This window comes from Calidris pugnax, unplaced genomic scaffold (assembly GCF_001431845.1).
Source record: "Calidris pugnax isolate Ruff unplaced genomic scaffold, ASM143184v1 scaffold9, whole genome shotgun sequence".
Classification (NCBI taxonomy): Eukaryota; Metazoa; Chordata; class Aves; order Charadriiformes; family Scolopacidae; genus Calidris; species Calidris pugnax.
The window spans coordinates 7664119-7680194 of NW_015090778.1; the positions used below are offsets into that span (position 1 = coordinate 7664119).

General features: G+C 36.6%; 1 protein-coding gene across 2 annotated transcripts in view; it reads left to right on the plus strand.

The window, feature by feature from the left end:
* Nucleotides 1-16076, plus strand: part of TBCD (tubulin folding cofactor D) — a 128667-nt gene that overhangs the window by 917 nt on the left and 111674 nt on the right. Inside the window, exons 3-8 of one of the 2 annotated variants that reach the window (XM_014952916.1) lie at nt 2884-2934; nt 3133-3230; nt 3956-4057; nt 5641-5787; nt 6640-6695; nt 10645-10777. In XM_014952916.1, the coding sequence (XP_014808402.1) occupies nt 2884-2934; nt 3133-3230; nt 3956-4057; nt 5641-5787; nt 6640-6695; nt 10645-10777 (587 nt within the window). Of the gene's footprint in view, nt 1-2883; nt 2935-3132; nt 3231-3955; nt 4058-5640; nt 5788-6639; nt 6696-10644; nt 10778-11247; nt 11375-16076 lie in introns of those variants that run through there. The other variant, XM_014952922.1, reaches the window with a different exon arrangement.

The following is a 16076-nucleotide window of genomic DNA, read 5'->3' on the forward strand; positions in this document are numbered from 1 at the left end:
TGACCTTTAAAGTGGTCATTTCATATTTTTACTTATACATGAAATATAAAGCATAGCTGACTCCATACAGATCACGAAATTGTTTCTGAGTGGAAGCAACTTGGATCTGACTTAGTAGCTGAGCTTTTGTGCCATCAGAAGCTATTCTGCTTCTAGAGCACAGCTGAATGTAGAATTGGTGTAATTATGTGCATGTAGCAGTGTCCTAGGTAATTAGCCTGTTACAATCCACATCTGTGTATTGGATCCAATAGTCTGACCAGGTGATCTGCAAAACCTAATTCAAAGTTTCATGTATTTAGGAGTCAAATTAAGTGGACTAGCATTTTATAAGTATTTTTGCAAAAAACAGTGAAATTGCAAAAACTTACTGTTAAAATATTGATCCAGTGTCAGTGTTTTTGACAAAAAGAAGCGAGGTAGGCAGGCAATAAGCCAGAATCCCCCAAATTTGGAAATCTGGCCCTGCAGAAGTTACTCAGCAGATTTATACTCAATTGACTTAACTGTTGCATCTGAGGAGGTTAATGATGAACATGTAGCCGTTCAGAAAGTAGCAGCAAGAACACTCATATTTGTGTTGTAGCACAGGCAAAATGGTAGACTTGGATGGGATACAGAAGCTATTACTGAAAAAAAAATCTCAGTGTCTGAAAGGCCCTGACCTTCTCCAACCAATGATTTCACTATGCCTCTCTGTCTTTCATATCACATATACCATCTCTATGTATTTAAATTGTATTTATAAACTTCCTGCATGTGTATCATTGCCCAGTAAACTTAAAACTGATCGGTACTGTACATGTCGTTCAATATTTGGTTATAATATTTAATGTCATAAGGTATCATTTGATTCTTTTGGGGCAAAATGTCCCAAACAGGCTAAATGTGTGGGATATAATGTTGAAGCTTAGGGAATACCTTTCATCTGTATCCAGATACTGCAGAAATGATCAGTTACGGAAGATTTTAACGCAGGTCTCCAAAGCATTCACAAAACCATGTGATGCTCATTTTTTTGTGACCTGTTAGAAGTTTGGAAGATAGTTTAATCTGCAGCTATAATTTTGTAGGAAAATTTAGGAAGATCTTTTTTGAAATAATAGCATTAGAAGAACATTTTTTCAGTTCATTCTCTTCAGCATTTAGATTTAGGTTTTTATTTTATATTACCGGACTGTGATCTGGGAAAACAATTTGGCAAGATAAGGAATTTGCCATTAAATTGCACTTCTGCTTGAGAGCTATTGCTTTGAGTGATGATGGAATTTCTCGTATTCACTAGTTATGTTATCTGTACGCAGTTTAAGGTATTGTTAATTACAATGGGAAGTTGATGATTAGGAGCTCAGGCTTCCCTCTTGACAGGAGACAGCACTCTGGTATCCCAGTGGAATTACACCAGTTACTGCAAGGATGCTGTTGGACTGGCCGGTGTCTTGGAAGTGGTTCTGCAGTGTCATCCACTGGTCAGCTGCAGCACCGTTGGAGTTGTGTTGTGTCTTAAATCTAAGTGTTAATGTGAGCAGTGGAGGTAAGGGATAGAGAGCAAAATTTGAGAGAGAAGCAAGTGCAGAAAATGGAGAGGTTAAGAAGGTATTTTAGTTTCCCAAATAAAAAGCTGTTTTCTGACCAAATATCTAAAATGACCCAGGCAATCTCCAGTGCAATATTGGATCACTTGATGATCTCTTCTGAAATCCAACTTTCATTTCTGTAGCTGCTTTTCATTGATTGTAGGTTTAAATTGAAATGCTTTTGTTTCTAAAAACTGTGGCAAGATGTTCTTAATTTTTTTTTCAATATTCAATTTCAATTTGTCTGTCCTCAAGTCAGTTCCCAAAAGGAAGATAACATATTACTGGCAGCAAGATAAAGTAAGTAATGTGAAAAGTTTTGAGGAGCACAGGTAGTAATAGCTACAGGATAAAATGTGTCAAGGAGTCTTAAAGTTTGTTGCTGAATAATTTTCTGAATAATTTTAATTTCAAAATAAAAATCTAGCTCTGAGAATTGTGAAGAGCACCTTCACTTGCAAAGTAGTAATAGGTTGTTTTTTGTTCCTGGTATAGTAAGATAGCTCAAAACAAAGAGATAAGAATTTTGTAATGCCTATACCCAGTTTCAGTACAGATCCTTAGGGGTAGAACTATATCTTTAAATATGTTCCAGGCATGGGAAGGAAGATAGCCTTGTGGTGAGACCCAGTGTGACCAGGGAGAATTTCCCCATGGCGGTATTAGCCTCGGGGTTGGAAAACTGTTATGCTACTACAGTTCTTGTTGTTGAGTTATCTTTTAAAGACAGTGGGTAATTTGACATGCTAGTAAATGGAACAGTGTGAAAAGTAAGTGGGATTCTGTATGTTCGTGAAGAAGATGTGAACAGTGAGGCAGAAAGGTGTAAAGCAGCATTCTGGCTGCTTTGGGTAGGAGGCAGTGCACAGCTGGTTCACCTGGAGTGGCAGAGCCTGATGTGGTGTGATGTCCTCTGTCTGTAGGGTCCCATCAGAAATGGTGTGCTGGTAAGTTGTGCTTAGGAATGGAGAGCCACAAAGAGCTCTGTGGTGAAGGGCAGCAAGAAATGGAGTGATTGCTTGTTTCATCTCGCTGTGAGATTTGTCCGTGGTAATTTGAGAGACTCCTGGAAGGGAGTTTATGATTCAATGGAAATGATTGCACTACAAAAGTGGACTGTATTTTTATAGTTACGTCTCTCTAATTTTCTTACTTTTTGACCATGCTTACAGGTAGTGGCAGCACTTAGCTGAAGGATACTGAAATGTTAAGCTGAAGTTGTCCAGAATCAGGAGTGTATCTCCAATTAATGCCTGCAAGACTCTTTAATTTCAATAGCTTATTACAGGTATCTTTTCCTTTTCAGGTATAATGGACAAGTACCAGGAGCAACCTCACTTGTTGGATCGCCACTTGGGTAGGATGTCATTTTTAAATACTTTTTTGTGCATATACTTGAAAATCTGTTAAACTAGAAGGTCCATATTTGCAATTCTGTGGTTGATATTATTTATGTAATATGACTGCTATCTCCCCCTTTTTTATTAAAAGTATGAGAAACTGTAAGCTAACTGCATGTAGTCTCACTTGGTTTTTTTTTCTCTCATTTCATTAGAGTGGATGATGAGTTCGTTGTTGGATATAGTACGGAACAAGGATTCTCCTCCCTCACTAGTTCACCTGGCTTTTAAATTTCTTTACATCATTACAAAGGTAAAAACCCCCAAATTTAACGTTCTGTAACTGAAATGTGTAAATTCCCCATATTTTCTTTGCTATTTAAATAACTTTAAAAAAATTAACGTTTTAAAAAGTAGTGACATAAATAATTGAGTAATGCAATGAAATGTTTTAAACTGTACTGTGAAAGGTTAGTTCTCTTTTTTTTAAGAGAGTCATGATAGCTTGTGTTATTTAATGATCCGGAGTAGTAAAAATCAGGGTCTAAATCCAAAAAAATTACAGACATTGAGATACTAAGTGGTAAAACAAGAGTCATAATGTTAAAAAGAAGAGTAAAGTATAATGAAGAATTAGATGGATTGTGGAATTTCCACCTGAGCATAAGAAAGCAGTTTTGACTGTGAGGGTTGACCACTGGAATAGATTGCTCAGAGGGGTTGTGGAGTTTCCATCCCTGGAGATACTGAATACCCTGCCAGACATGGTCCTGCGGGAGGTGACCGTGCTTTAGCAGGAGAGCTGGACCAAGCAATCTCCAGAGGTCCCTTGCTTTAAAGTTAAAGAATTATAATTTCATTAATTCTTAATAAGTTGTAAAAACGCAAAAATCTTAAGGTACTTAAGACCTTAATTCATATCCTTACTGTTCTTACTACGTGAGGATCATAAACAAGAAGCTCCTCAAAGGGTCTTGTCTTTTTCTTCAGTATTTGCTGCTGGATGGCTTAACTAAATGTTGATACTTTCTGCTATAGGTGAGAGGGTACAAACTCTTCCTCCCGCTGTTTCCTCATGAAGTAGGTGATCTACAGCCAGTTTTGGATATGCTTGGAGACCAGAATCCAAAAGACTCTGAGGTGAGAACTTGCTGCACTTTTTGCTTAACTTTTATGTCTCCTACAGAAAAAGCTGATGAAAGATGTAAGAAAATAAATCTTGAAAAAAGTGTGTAAAGCAGTCATACATCCTGTCCAATGTTAACTGAATATCTAGATTTAGGATGAAAGTCATCTCGTCAGAAGAGAAATGTCTGGTTGAAGTAGAGGTCTTGTGTTTTTCTTTCATGGGTTGTGTTCTAAGGATTTAGAGGTGATGGCAGTTGAGGTACAAGTAAGATCTAACCACTCATATAAGGGAACAAATTAATTGAAAATACAGTAGTAAGAAAGGCAGTGAAAGATACTGAACTTCTAAAAGGAGTAACTAAAAAATGCTCTTTCTGCTATGCATATCATTAGCAGTCACATTAATTTAGCTCAAAGTCATAAAAGTTAAATTATAGGAAATGGAGTATTTCAAGTTTTTGAACTTTTGGGTTTTGTCAGAATTGGTATGAGAGCTTTTATTTTGATGAGGACATGAAGAAGATAATTAATTTTCTTTGTTTAATCTCATAAAATATTTTATTCACTCTCAACCCCCCAATATCTCTCTTCAGACCTCTGAGGGCTTTTTTTTTGCCTTTTCTTTTTGAAAGGAGGGAGGTGAATATTGGAGGAAATTGCTCAGCTATGGCATAAGGCATGAATTGCTTGGATTTTTACCTTTTGATAATATTTTTCTAGATGTGGAAAAATAACACAGAAATTCAAATTTTTTTTCTACCTGTTTGCAGTTTGAAAACTTCATTATGTGCGCTAATTTAAAGTCTTACTTAGCTGGGAATGTTCTGGGCCAGAATTCTGATTCAAAAAAGTATTAAAGCAAATAATTTTAAGCGACCGTTGAAAATATGAAATCATAGAATATTTTGAGTTTGAAAAGACCGATAAACATCATTGAGTCCAGCTCCAAGATACCGTAGTTCATAGTGTTATATTTTTGAATAAGGAAAAATAGGAATTCCAGAAGAATTAAGACATTATTTAGGAATCATGATCTGTTACAAGTAACAAAAATCATGGATATGAAGACAATAATTGTGTTACTGTTCTTAATTAAAGTAAATTTTTAATGAACATTATCAATTCTGACGATTTTGCTGCTGTTGTAGTTATACCACTTTAAAGCTTATAAAAGTTCCTCCTTGTCTGTCTGTCTCTCAATATAGATCTGAAGTTGTTTCAGTAAACCTATGACAACAATATCTCAGAAATTAGGAGGAAGAATGTATTTCTCTCATGTTTGTAACTGGAGGCACAAATGGAAAGAGAAAACGGGAAAATGGCAACATGCAGTTTTCCTTTCATACAAAAATAAACTCGTCTGGATTTCAGATTCAGAGAGGAGAGTCCATTAATTTTGTTACTGTTTTCCTGTTTGGAATCTTTCGTAGTTCTGTCTCCTTTGGTAATTCAGAGCATTCAGGTTTGGAGTTTTCTCTTCATCATCTGACTTTGAAAGTTCCTTGGAGCTCGGGGGGGGGAGTTTGTGCTCTGGGCACTTTGTTGGAATATGTTCCAGAAAATGGAGTGCATATTTTTTTACCATTCTTTTCCAGACTTGGGAAACTCGTTATATGCTTTTATTATGGCTCTCCATGATATGCTTGATCCCTTTTGATCTGGCCCGGTTTGATGGAAATATTATTTCTGAGGAAGGGCATGCTCGTGTGCCAACAATGGATCGCATACTTAAAATTGCAAAAGTAAGTATAATACATATTGTAATACTTCAAACCTGTGATACTTTTCTTAGGCTTAATCTTTCAATATGTAATATATTACTGTCTTTTCACTATATTACTTAAGCCCATATTTTCCCTATCTAATCTGTAAAGAATTTCTCCATAGTTTTGGAATCTTCATATGTTCTTTGCTGCTTTATTGTCAGATGAGACTCTTACCTGTTTTCCCTGGAGCGATAAACTATCTTATTTTGTGACCATCTGATACAAATGCATGCTTTTGATTGTGTTAACAGCTTTTAGCATTTGAAAATACTGGCTAGCTTTTTCTGAAAGCCGTATTTGGTGACTTATATAGGAAATTAGCAATTTATCAGGATGATTAACATTGGAACATTGGAAGCTATGACTGCATGAAGAATTTTCAACAAAGATAATAGTTTCACTACGTGTAAGCCGAACTGGCTGACTTGTCAGCTCTGTAAGATGAAAATAAACCACTACCCCCTCCTCACAAATACCTGAACAGCTTATGCTTTTAACACTTGGCAGCATTTAAGTGGCTTATCACTTGTAGGCACGTAGTAGCACAAGTATGACTGTAAATTAAGGCTTCAGTAAAGCTAAACCTGCTTTGAAAGACACTAGAAGGGAGACTTTGTTGTCTGAGATACGGTTTGTTAAATGGGAAATTTAATTTTTTTTAAATCTTAAGGTCAGCTTGTAACCGTAATAATTACGTAATATATGTAATCATAATAATGTTTGTAATCATAAATATTAAGTAGTATATTCATGTACAAAGTTGTTATGTAGTTGTTATGAAATTTACATGTATGAATTCTTTTACAGTTAGTTTTCTTTTACCTTTAGTGTTACTTGGTTGTCAGTGATAAGGCTCGAGATGCAGCTGCTGTACTGGTTTCAAAGTAAGTCTCTTTTGTGCTTCTTGGCAGAAAGGAAAAAAGCGAGCTCCTGTTTCTCCTGCCAGTTTTCAGTCTGACGTGCTACTAATAATGGTGTTGGGAGGACTGGAAGTTGCTGGTTGTATGTGGGATGTTAAACTTGCTGAATCAGATTCAGTAGTGTGTTTATTATTGGAAATTCTATATTTTCTTCTGCTTACTAGAGGAACAGGTATCTATTGCAAGTAATAAAGATCTTTGCTGTTAACAGGATCCTGTCCAAGTTGTCTTCTAGAGACTGGTTTGTGCTACAGGGTTAGAGGAGGATACAGTTTGTGTTGCTGCTGATTTTTGCAGTGTGTTGGACGGTCAATAGAGAATTGGTATCGAGTATCACTGCTTTGATGTTTCCCTGTATTACTTATGTAAAAGGAAATAGTAATGCTAAAATTTATTTTCTAAATATCCCTGTTGTCACTTTCTTCACTCTCTCATTCAGAAAACAATACTTCTGTCTTCTTAGGTTTCTTGTTGTCAAATAATTCATCAAATGAAACAGGTGTAGGATAATGAATGTAGGATAATGGAACTTTCTAAATGCCGTTGTTTTACATGGTTGATGTTCAGACACCAAGCAATTTGTGGCAGAGGTGCAGTTCTGAAGTATTTTGCATCACTTCAGTAATACTGATGCTAGGGTTGTTTATAAATTTGAAATAATGAACTTCTGTATCTCCCCTTTCTTCTAGTGCATTACTGGAGATCGGTTTCCTTTATACTGCATATAAAAATAAATCACAAAGGCTATAAACTGTGTTAGTGCACACATACCTTTTTTCCTTTATATATCACAGTACATATTCCAATATATTCTAGAGGAAAGGGGCTTTAGTCAGCTCGGTTTGTCTTCTGTTTTTTCTTTTCTTTTTCTTTTTAAAGCAAGCAGAAGCCCCGAATCTTGACAGTAGCGTCTACTCTACACTAGGGGGCTCTGCCAATTGTTTTTTCTTTCTTTTTAAAGCAAGCAAAAGCCCCGAATCTTGACAGTAGCGTCTACTCTACACTAGGGGGCTCTGCCAACACAGTTTTGCCAGTGTAGCTGCAGGAGCAGAGGCTCGGTAGGGTGAATGAGATGAAATGATGACAGTGGATTTGGGTAGCTGGTCTGAACAATAAAATCTTTATTAACCTTTTTCTCTGGATTAAGAGGAACAAAATTTGTGGGATTTATTGAATCAAAATAGTCCTCAAAGATAACATTTAGTAGAGCAGATCCTAACTATCGTCTTAGGAGATAACTGTCCAACTTAATTTAACTTTATTCTGAACTTCAGTAATGGGACTCAAATGCTTTAGAAATTTTTATTTAATCAGTATAACGCTACAGTTCAGAATCTGATGACAAAACAAACTTTTTTGTTTGTTTGTTTTAGAATTGACCCTCTGTTGTGGAAAGGAGTTGAGACTAGAATGGTTGTTCTCTGGTGACTAGCCCTGTACTTTTCTGATTTCCTCTGAAATATTTCAGAGCAAAATCTAAGTGAATGCATGAATTATTACATATTATTTCCATGTGACAGAATGTAGGTTTGTCTCCTTATTCTAATTAGTTTTTGTAGTAATTTTGTAAGTGATGATTGGAAGTAGCTTTCCTAGGATTTTTATTTATCTGCATTGGTAATCTGTCTTATCACAAGTGATTCTAAGTTGATGGAATCAGAGGATTTGAGGTGAATAAGAGTGTGTGATATAAGAGTGAATTATTCTTGACCATTCATAGGTGCCTGAATGTGCCCTTTATCTTCTTCGCTTCCTAAAAACCCAGAAAAAAACCCCAAATCAACCAGCTGTGGTAGATTCTTGAAGGTATAACCAGTATTTGGAAGCCTTCTCAAGTAAGGATGACAAAAATTTAAAAAGATTCTTTCATCACATTATAGTGATTGAATTTGCACTTCATTTACACTCCAGGGTATCTGTAAAAATGAATTACTGGTGGAAGCATGTATTTAGTAATGTGATCGATTACAGCATTGCATTAGGCAAAACTTTGTGTCCTTGCAGTGCTCAGCCCTGGATTTCAGGAGGATTTCACAAGTGCCTTGCATCCTAACGCAGGGTACTATGCAGGCATGTTATTGGCAGTTGTCTTATGTTCCCTTCACCTCCGTTTTATTGGCTGAATTAATTTGTATTAAAAGTATATATTCATAACAAATAAGGTAATAGAATGCATTAAGCTGGTTCTAATGCCAGCTGCATCAAGCTGTGTAAGGCTGTCACGTCATAGCAAAATTACTATTTAGCATAGTTATAATTATTTAGTTTATCATGAAAACACCATTTTCAAAGTAGCCTAATGATTAAAACAGTTCACCAGGAATTAGAAGACCCATGTCCAAGGCCTTTAGGCCTTTGTGCACTTGAATTCATTGTTTTCATATCCCAAAACAGTTCTTTAATGAATGGGCATAGTTATTGTGAGGTGAGGTCACTGTTTCATCATCCTGCAGTGGGACTGTTAGGCAGCAACACAAAAGTCCTAGGATGGACAGAGATAAGGTACAGGAGTCTAACTCTGTAACACGCTGAGTAGGAAACTCCTTGAGGAAGAGGAGGTCTGGGTTCTCGTTCTAAGGAGTACGAACTTCCCAAGGATTTTAAGTGTACTTTAAAAGCATTGGGATCCAAGGCTTCCTGTTTTCCAAAGTAATTTACTTTTCATAGGGCTAAGGAGCTGGAGTTTGTTTCATGAATTCTCTTCTCCCTCTACTCGGTGACCTGGTTGCAGTAGGAGGAGATGAGGCTTATCCTTATCTTGCTTCTGGTCTGGAGGTTAGGGCACTCCTTTGAGAAATTAAGATTTAAACTCCTTTGGGCTGAGAAAGGGTCTAGGAACCAGTTCCTCTGCTTTACAGGTTACTTCTGTTCCCCGCGCTATTGTGCAAAAGGCAGCTTTGTCCCTGCTGCTCTGTTATTAAACAAACCACCCCCCCAGCTAACCCCTCCCCCAAATCCTCATTGTTCTGTTGCTGAACACAATAGATATTGACTTTAAAGACAATTCAAGTCACCACGTGTCTGCTCAACGTTTCCTGTGTTCTCTGCATTTAATTTTCCCCGTTAGTTAGCTCTTGGTGTAGTTCCCCATTTAATTTGTAGGTGTATAAAGTGACTAGGTATAGGCTCTGCATACATCCTTTTTTGAGAGCTATGAATTGTCCTTTGTGGGCTTTCCCATGTACCTTGTTGTTTCCTTTCATTGCATTGAGAACAGAATTTCTTAATTTAGCCTGAATCTCTGCCAGAAAAGGACTCTAATTTTCAGGTGCTAAGAATACTCAATTAGATAACTGAAGCAGGTGTCCTAACTTTGGCTCATCTGGCACTGATCACGACAGAGTATAGGTTTGCTGAAGTAGTTTAACCATGATGAACCTCTTTTGACCTTTCTTAGATGGGTAAAATACATCTCTTCACCTATCCAGTGTGTTAGATCACAGGTGTTTCGCCTTTTCAGATATCTGAGAGAACAAGTATAGCACTGATGACAGTGCAGTATGGTAGACTGTAGATCTGCACCAATTTTTAGATTGGCAGAATAGCTCTTCTTGGTGAGAATGGTGGGGAGTCCTTGTATTTGTTTCAGCTTTTCACTAATTCTGTTGGAAATAATTTTTATGTGAGACCTTTGGAAAGTTTGTTGCTTTACAGTTAAGATGAGAAATCTCTAGAATCCAATTTATAGGTTGGTTTGAAGTGAAAATGAAATTCTAGGTCAGAGCCTTGCTCAGAAACAGAAGGGCTAACCATACAGTGATTTAGAGTGTTCCCTCACTTTGTCATTAAGGAAAATATCCATTGGAGAATTGTTTCTAGGAACTGGAACCAGTTTGGATAGCAGGAAAAATTATTTTTCTTTGAAAGTTGTGAAGTTAGTAACTGCAGTGTTATATTTTTTTTTCTGTAACAGATTTATTGTCCGCCCTGATGTCAGGCAAAAAAGGATGGCAGACTTCCTGGACTGGACACTTTCCATGTTATCTAAATCCTCCTTCCAGACCATGGAGGGGACTGTCGTTATGAATGGCATGCTCCAGGCTCTGGTAAATACTGTTTTGCTCGCTCTTAGGGGCCTGGCTGCTGTCAGGGCAGTATGGTTACATTGTAGATCTGCACCAATTTTTAGATTGTCAGAATAGCTCTTCTTGGTGAGAATGGTGGGGAATCCTCGTATTTGTTTCAGCTTTTCACTAATTCTGTTGGAAATAATTTTTATGTGGGACCTTTGGAAAGTTTGTTGCTTTATGGTTAAGATGAGAAATCTCTAGAATCCAATTTATAGGTTGGTTTGAAGTGAAAATGAAATTCTAGGTCAGAGCCTTGCTCAGAAACAGAAGGGCTAACCATACAGTGATTTAGAGTGTTCCCTCACTTTGTCATTAAGGAAAATATCCATTGGAGAATTGTTTCTAGGAACTGGAACCAGTTTGGATAGCAGGAAAAATTATTTTTCTTTGAAAGTTGTGAAGTTAGTAACTGCAGTGTTATATTTTTTTTTCTGTAACAGATTTATTGTCCGCCCTGATGTCAGGCAAAAAAGGATGGCAGACTTCCTGGACTGGACACTTTCCATGTTATCTAAATCCTCCTTCCAGACCATGGAGGGGACTGTCGTTATGAATGGCATGCTCCAGGCTCTGGTAAATACTGTTTTGCCTTTAAAAGTTAGATGATTGTGTTTATGATCATACAATATTGGTGTGGTAGACCTTTAATAGAAAATGCATGGAGAGGTTCCTGTTTATTAAAAAAGAATAATCTAATATACAGACAGAGTTTCCTCCACAACAGTTTTGAAGATGTTACTTCCTGTGTATGTATATTTTCTTTAATTATTCTTGTCATCACCAAATTCAAGTGAAGTTGCCAGTATAGATACTGACAAATAACTCTCAAAAATGCTTTTAAGTATCTGATTCTTTAGTACTGGTAATTTCATAATTCAGCTTGGGTTGGGTTTTTTTTTGCTTGGAAAAAAACCCTTTAAAATGAATTAAATATTTGGAACTGTACAAAATGAAGCAGTTGGGGTGAAGTTGCCAGTATAGATACTGACAACTCTCAAAAATGCTTTTAGGTATCTGATTCTTTAGTACTGGTAATTTCATAGTGAAGTTGCCAGTATAGATACTGACAAATAACTCTCAAAAATGCTTTTAAGTATCTGATTCTTTAGTACTGGTAATTTCATAATTCAACTTGGGTTGGGTTTTTTTTGTTTCGAAAAAGAACCTTTGAAATAAATTATTTGGAACTGTACAAAATGAAGCAGTTGGGCTTCTGATATAGTAGTCTCTCCTAGACTTTTTAGAACTGATAACCAAAGTGTTTGATTCTTGAGAATTGTTGCCATTCTTCTTCAGCTAAAATGTTGTTCTTAATGGTTTTAATAAGACATATTAAACTTGTTAGACGGTGTCCTTGAGTAGTCTGAAAGAATGCACTGTTTCCTTTGGTTTTGCTTGCTAATCTGAACAAGTTTTTTGTTTAATGCGCCTTACCTTGCGAAGTTTGCAGTTTTATGAATGCAATGAATAGTTCATGACTCCAAGAGCTGAATTCTTAGTTGGGTTTTAAAACTTATATACTACTAATGGGAAAAACTCTATAATACTTGAACCATTCCTGTATGATAGCACTCCTCTTGTACATTCTAAGAGTGAGGGCTTCTGATATAGTAGTCTCTCCTAGACTTTTTAGAACTGATAACCAAAGTGTTTGATTCTTGAGAATTGTTGCCATTCTTCTTCAGCTAAAATGTTGTTCTTAATGGTTTTAATAAGACATATTAAACTTGTTAGACGGTGTCCTTGAGTAGTCTGAAAGAATGCACTGTTTCCTTTGGTTTTGCTTGCTAATCTGAACAAGTTTTTTGTTTAATGCGCCTTACCTTGCGAAGTTTGCAGTTTTATGAATGCAATGAATAGTTCATGACTCCAAGAGCTGAATTCTTAGTTGGGTTTTAAAACTTATATACTACTAATGGGAAAAACTCTATAATACTTGAACCATTCCTGTATGATAGCACTCCTCTTGTACATTCTAAGAGTGACTTTTATAAAAAGCTTTCTTGTAGTTTCACACCTCTAGTAGTGTTGGTGTGCATTTTGAAATACTGAATTGAATAACAATTCTGGTATTTGTTCCAGTTTTGATGTTTGAATATATTTGGGTGAAATGGGGGACTTTGTGTGTTTCTTCTTGGTTTTGTTGTTGACCGAAGCGAATGGGGGACTTTGTGTGGATGGAGTTGTTTCTTCTTGGTTTTGTTGTTGACCGAAGTCGAGGTAGCACGAGCAAATGCCGATGACATGCCCTTGTACAGTCTTTGCACAGGTTTAAGGATTTGCTGCTGTTTGTACAAGTTTCTATAATTTGCATAAATTTGCAGCTCTTTTTGAATAATTGCTATGAGGACTTGTATCCAGTGTGTTACTAAGCATCAAAGCAAGGTTCTGGAACCAGTGTGAGGTGTGTGTTTTGTGTTGGGGTTGGTTTTTTTTTTTTTTTTCTCTAGCAGCTCTTCCAAATCAGAAGATACAAGAAATGATCTATATTTAGAATAACTTAGGACTTGCTGCTTAAGCAGGAGGAAGCATTATTTGTATGCATTGCAGCATGTTTCAAAAGACAGAATGATGTTTCATCATTTCATTGTCAGATCTGGAAAGGGAGACTGACTGCCATTCTAGGTACATGATGAGACCTGTAGGATGTATAATACATTAGTGTTTTGTCATAATTCCTTTGAGTTTGGCTTTGGCTCTATCCACCTGTTCATTAGTGCATACTAAGCGAAACAGGTGAATACTTAACAAGTAGAATCGAAACTAGAATGTGATACAATATACCCGGAAGCAGGAGCCTGCCTTATTGCATTTATATGATTTTTTCCTCCTCTGTGGGGTAGGAGAAGGTATTTATCAGGCCAGTTTTATTTGTGTCCTGCAGCTCATAACTCCTGTTCTAGTTGGTAGGTATGAACAGATTGAATTTTTAAAGCCTTTTCTTGCGTTCAGTCTCCAAGTTTTAATTTCAATTACTGCAATGTAAGCATGAACTATATCATTAGGGAATAAAGGTTTTCAGAATGATGCGTATGCAGGTATGTGTGTGCACAGACATGCTTGAGTGGAGTAGGAAATATTTATTTTAAGAGTTTAATATTAAGAATTTTGTAACACATTTGTGACAAAGCATGTTGTTACATCGGAAATATCAACTGAAAATGTTCAAAATAAGTAAATCTTTTCTCTTAACCATAAAAGTAAGTAATCACTAAGTGTATAAAGCACAACACATCCTTAGGAGGGACAGCTAAAACTTGTGTCAACAAGCTTCAAACTTCTTCACCCTTGGATTCCTCCAGCAGTTTGTTACTTGAAGAGTTGAACTGTAGTTGCCTGGGCATTTCTTTCTGAAGAAACAGAAGAACAATTACCATTTTTCAGTTTCCTGTCAGTAGAAGGCAGGTTTTGGGAATGCAACCCACCGGGGTGGGAATAAAAAGCCTTGATGGAGAAAATCGGATCGGTTTAGGGCTGCCCCTAAGAGGGTGCATTTTCGTTGGATTGTGGTGTTCTACTGCTTATGGTCTACACTTAAGAAATAGCTTGTAGTGATTTTGGCATGGCAAAACTGTTTTAAAATGACATGAAACTCTTGCATTTCAATGAACTGAAACTGCAAGTTAGGTACGCAATGAGTAGTTCGATGTTGCTGCACTTTGATCTGCCTCTTTGTGGCCTTAAGACTTGGTGATTAGGTATGCTACTGTTTAATCTAACTCAGCATTATGTGTAGAACAAGTACTACTGTTTCATGATTCTTGTTGAAACACGCAGCCTGCATTACACATTTTAATTCCACTGATGCTTTTTTCTTTTTTTTGGTTACACCTGTCGTCAGTAATATATCATTTCACAACAGGTGTGCCCTAGCAGGAGTCTTCACTTGCAGTATTTTGGGTTCAGTTTTTAAAACTGCCCTCTTTTTGTTGAAACTAACATTGCAGTATTAAGTTAAATTCACTTTTGTGCTTGGATACTTTGTATATTTGCAGGATTATAAATGTGGAATTAGAAACAATTTGCTACGTTTTTTTATAACATTTGTTTACTTGAAGGAAACTTCTAGCCTGTTTCAAGAATCTGCATTTTAAATTCTCTTGGTCTGGAGGTTTGCTTTTAAACCTGCCATTATATCAAACAGCTTTTTAGTTATTGCTGCAGGGTGTAGCACTCCCAGTTCTTGCGTGACAGAGATGTCATCATGTTGAGGTAGCCTTGGGCATTGAAACTTATTAAACCTTATTTGTTTTATAAGTGATTCAGTATACAAGTGTGAGTAATAATTAAAAAAAATAAAACGCCCTACACAGTGATCTGATGAAACTCGAGAGTCTTAAGAACAGGGCATTTCCCTGAGCTGTCTCTAATGCAAAAGTTATTTAGCAATAGCTACATGCTTATGTAAATTTTGCTCCAGGGAAGAAAGAACTCTCTAACTCTATTCTTTCAGACCCAGAGGCACAAAAATAGAGTATTTCCAAATAGAATGTTTCCCAAGTCTCTATATTTTTGGCATTCTCAAAGAATTAGCAATGCTAGGTTTGTCTATTGGCGCTATTTTTTTAAAAAGCTGTTGTTGCTTAGTGGTTTGGTGCTAAAGGTGTACAAAAAGCAGTGTTGATGTAAGGAGAAGAGAAAAATTCTTGTCTGCAGATACCAACGGCACTGACCTCTTTCTGGTGATACTGTGTCTCCTCTCTTTTTCAATGGCCCAGGGTGTTCTAATGTGGCCTTGTCTGATACTTACAAGTTTTTTCCTTCTCACCAGAAATACTGTCCATAGTTCGACGTTCAGAAGTTCTGTTATCATAAGACTTTCTTTTTCTTGTTAGAATATAGTGCTGTGTCAAGCTGCTATTTTTTTTTTCTTCCAAGTTTCTCAAATGTTGTGGTTTTGAGTAGTCTTGTTAAGCTGGAAAGGAACTGTTCTGCTAGCTCTCTGTGTCTGAACTTTTCAGGCTTTCAACTGATAAATAACTAAGATCTTAGGAAAATTGAACTCCTTTTGCCATCTGTTTAACTGGGCTCTGTATTGATGTTTGTCAGCTTAACTCCCCTGTTGATGATGACATTATCAATATCCTAACAAATACAGACCTACGGGAGGAGAGCTATTTCTGTCGAAGACAGTAAGAACAAGGGCTTTAACTAACCTATTTTACCACTAGCGGCACATACATTAATATCCTGACAAATACAGACCTACAGAAGGAGAGCTATTTGTGTTGAAGACAGTAAGAACAAGGGCTTTAACTAACCTGTTTTACCATTA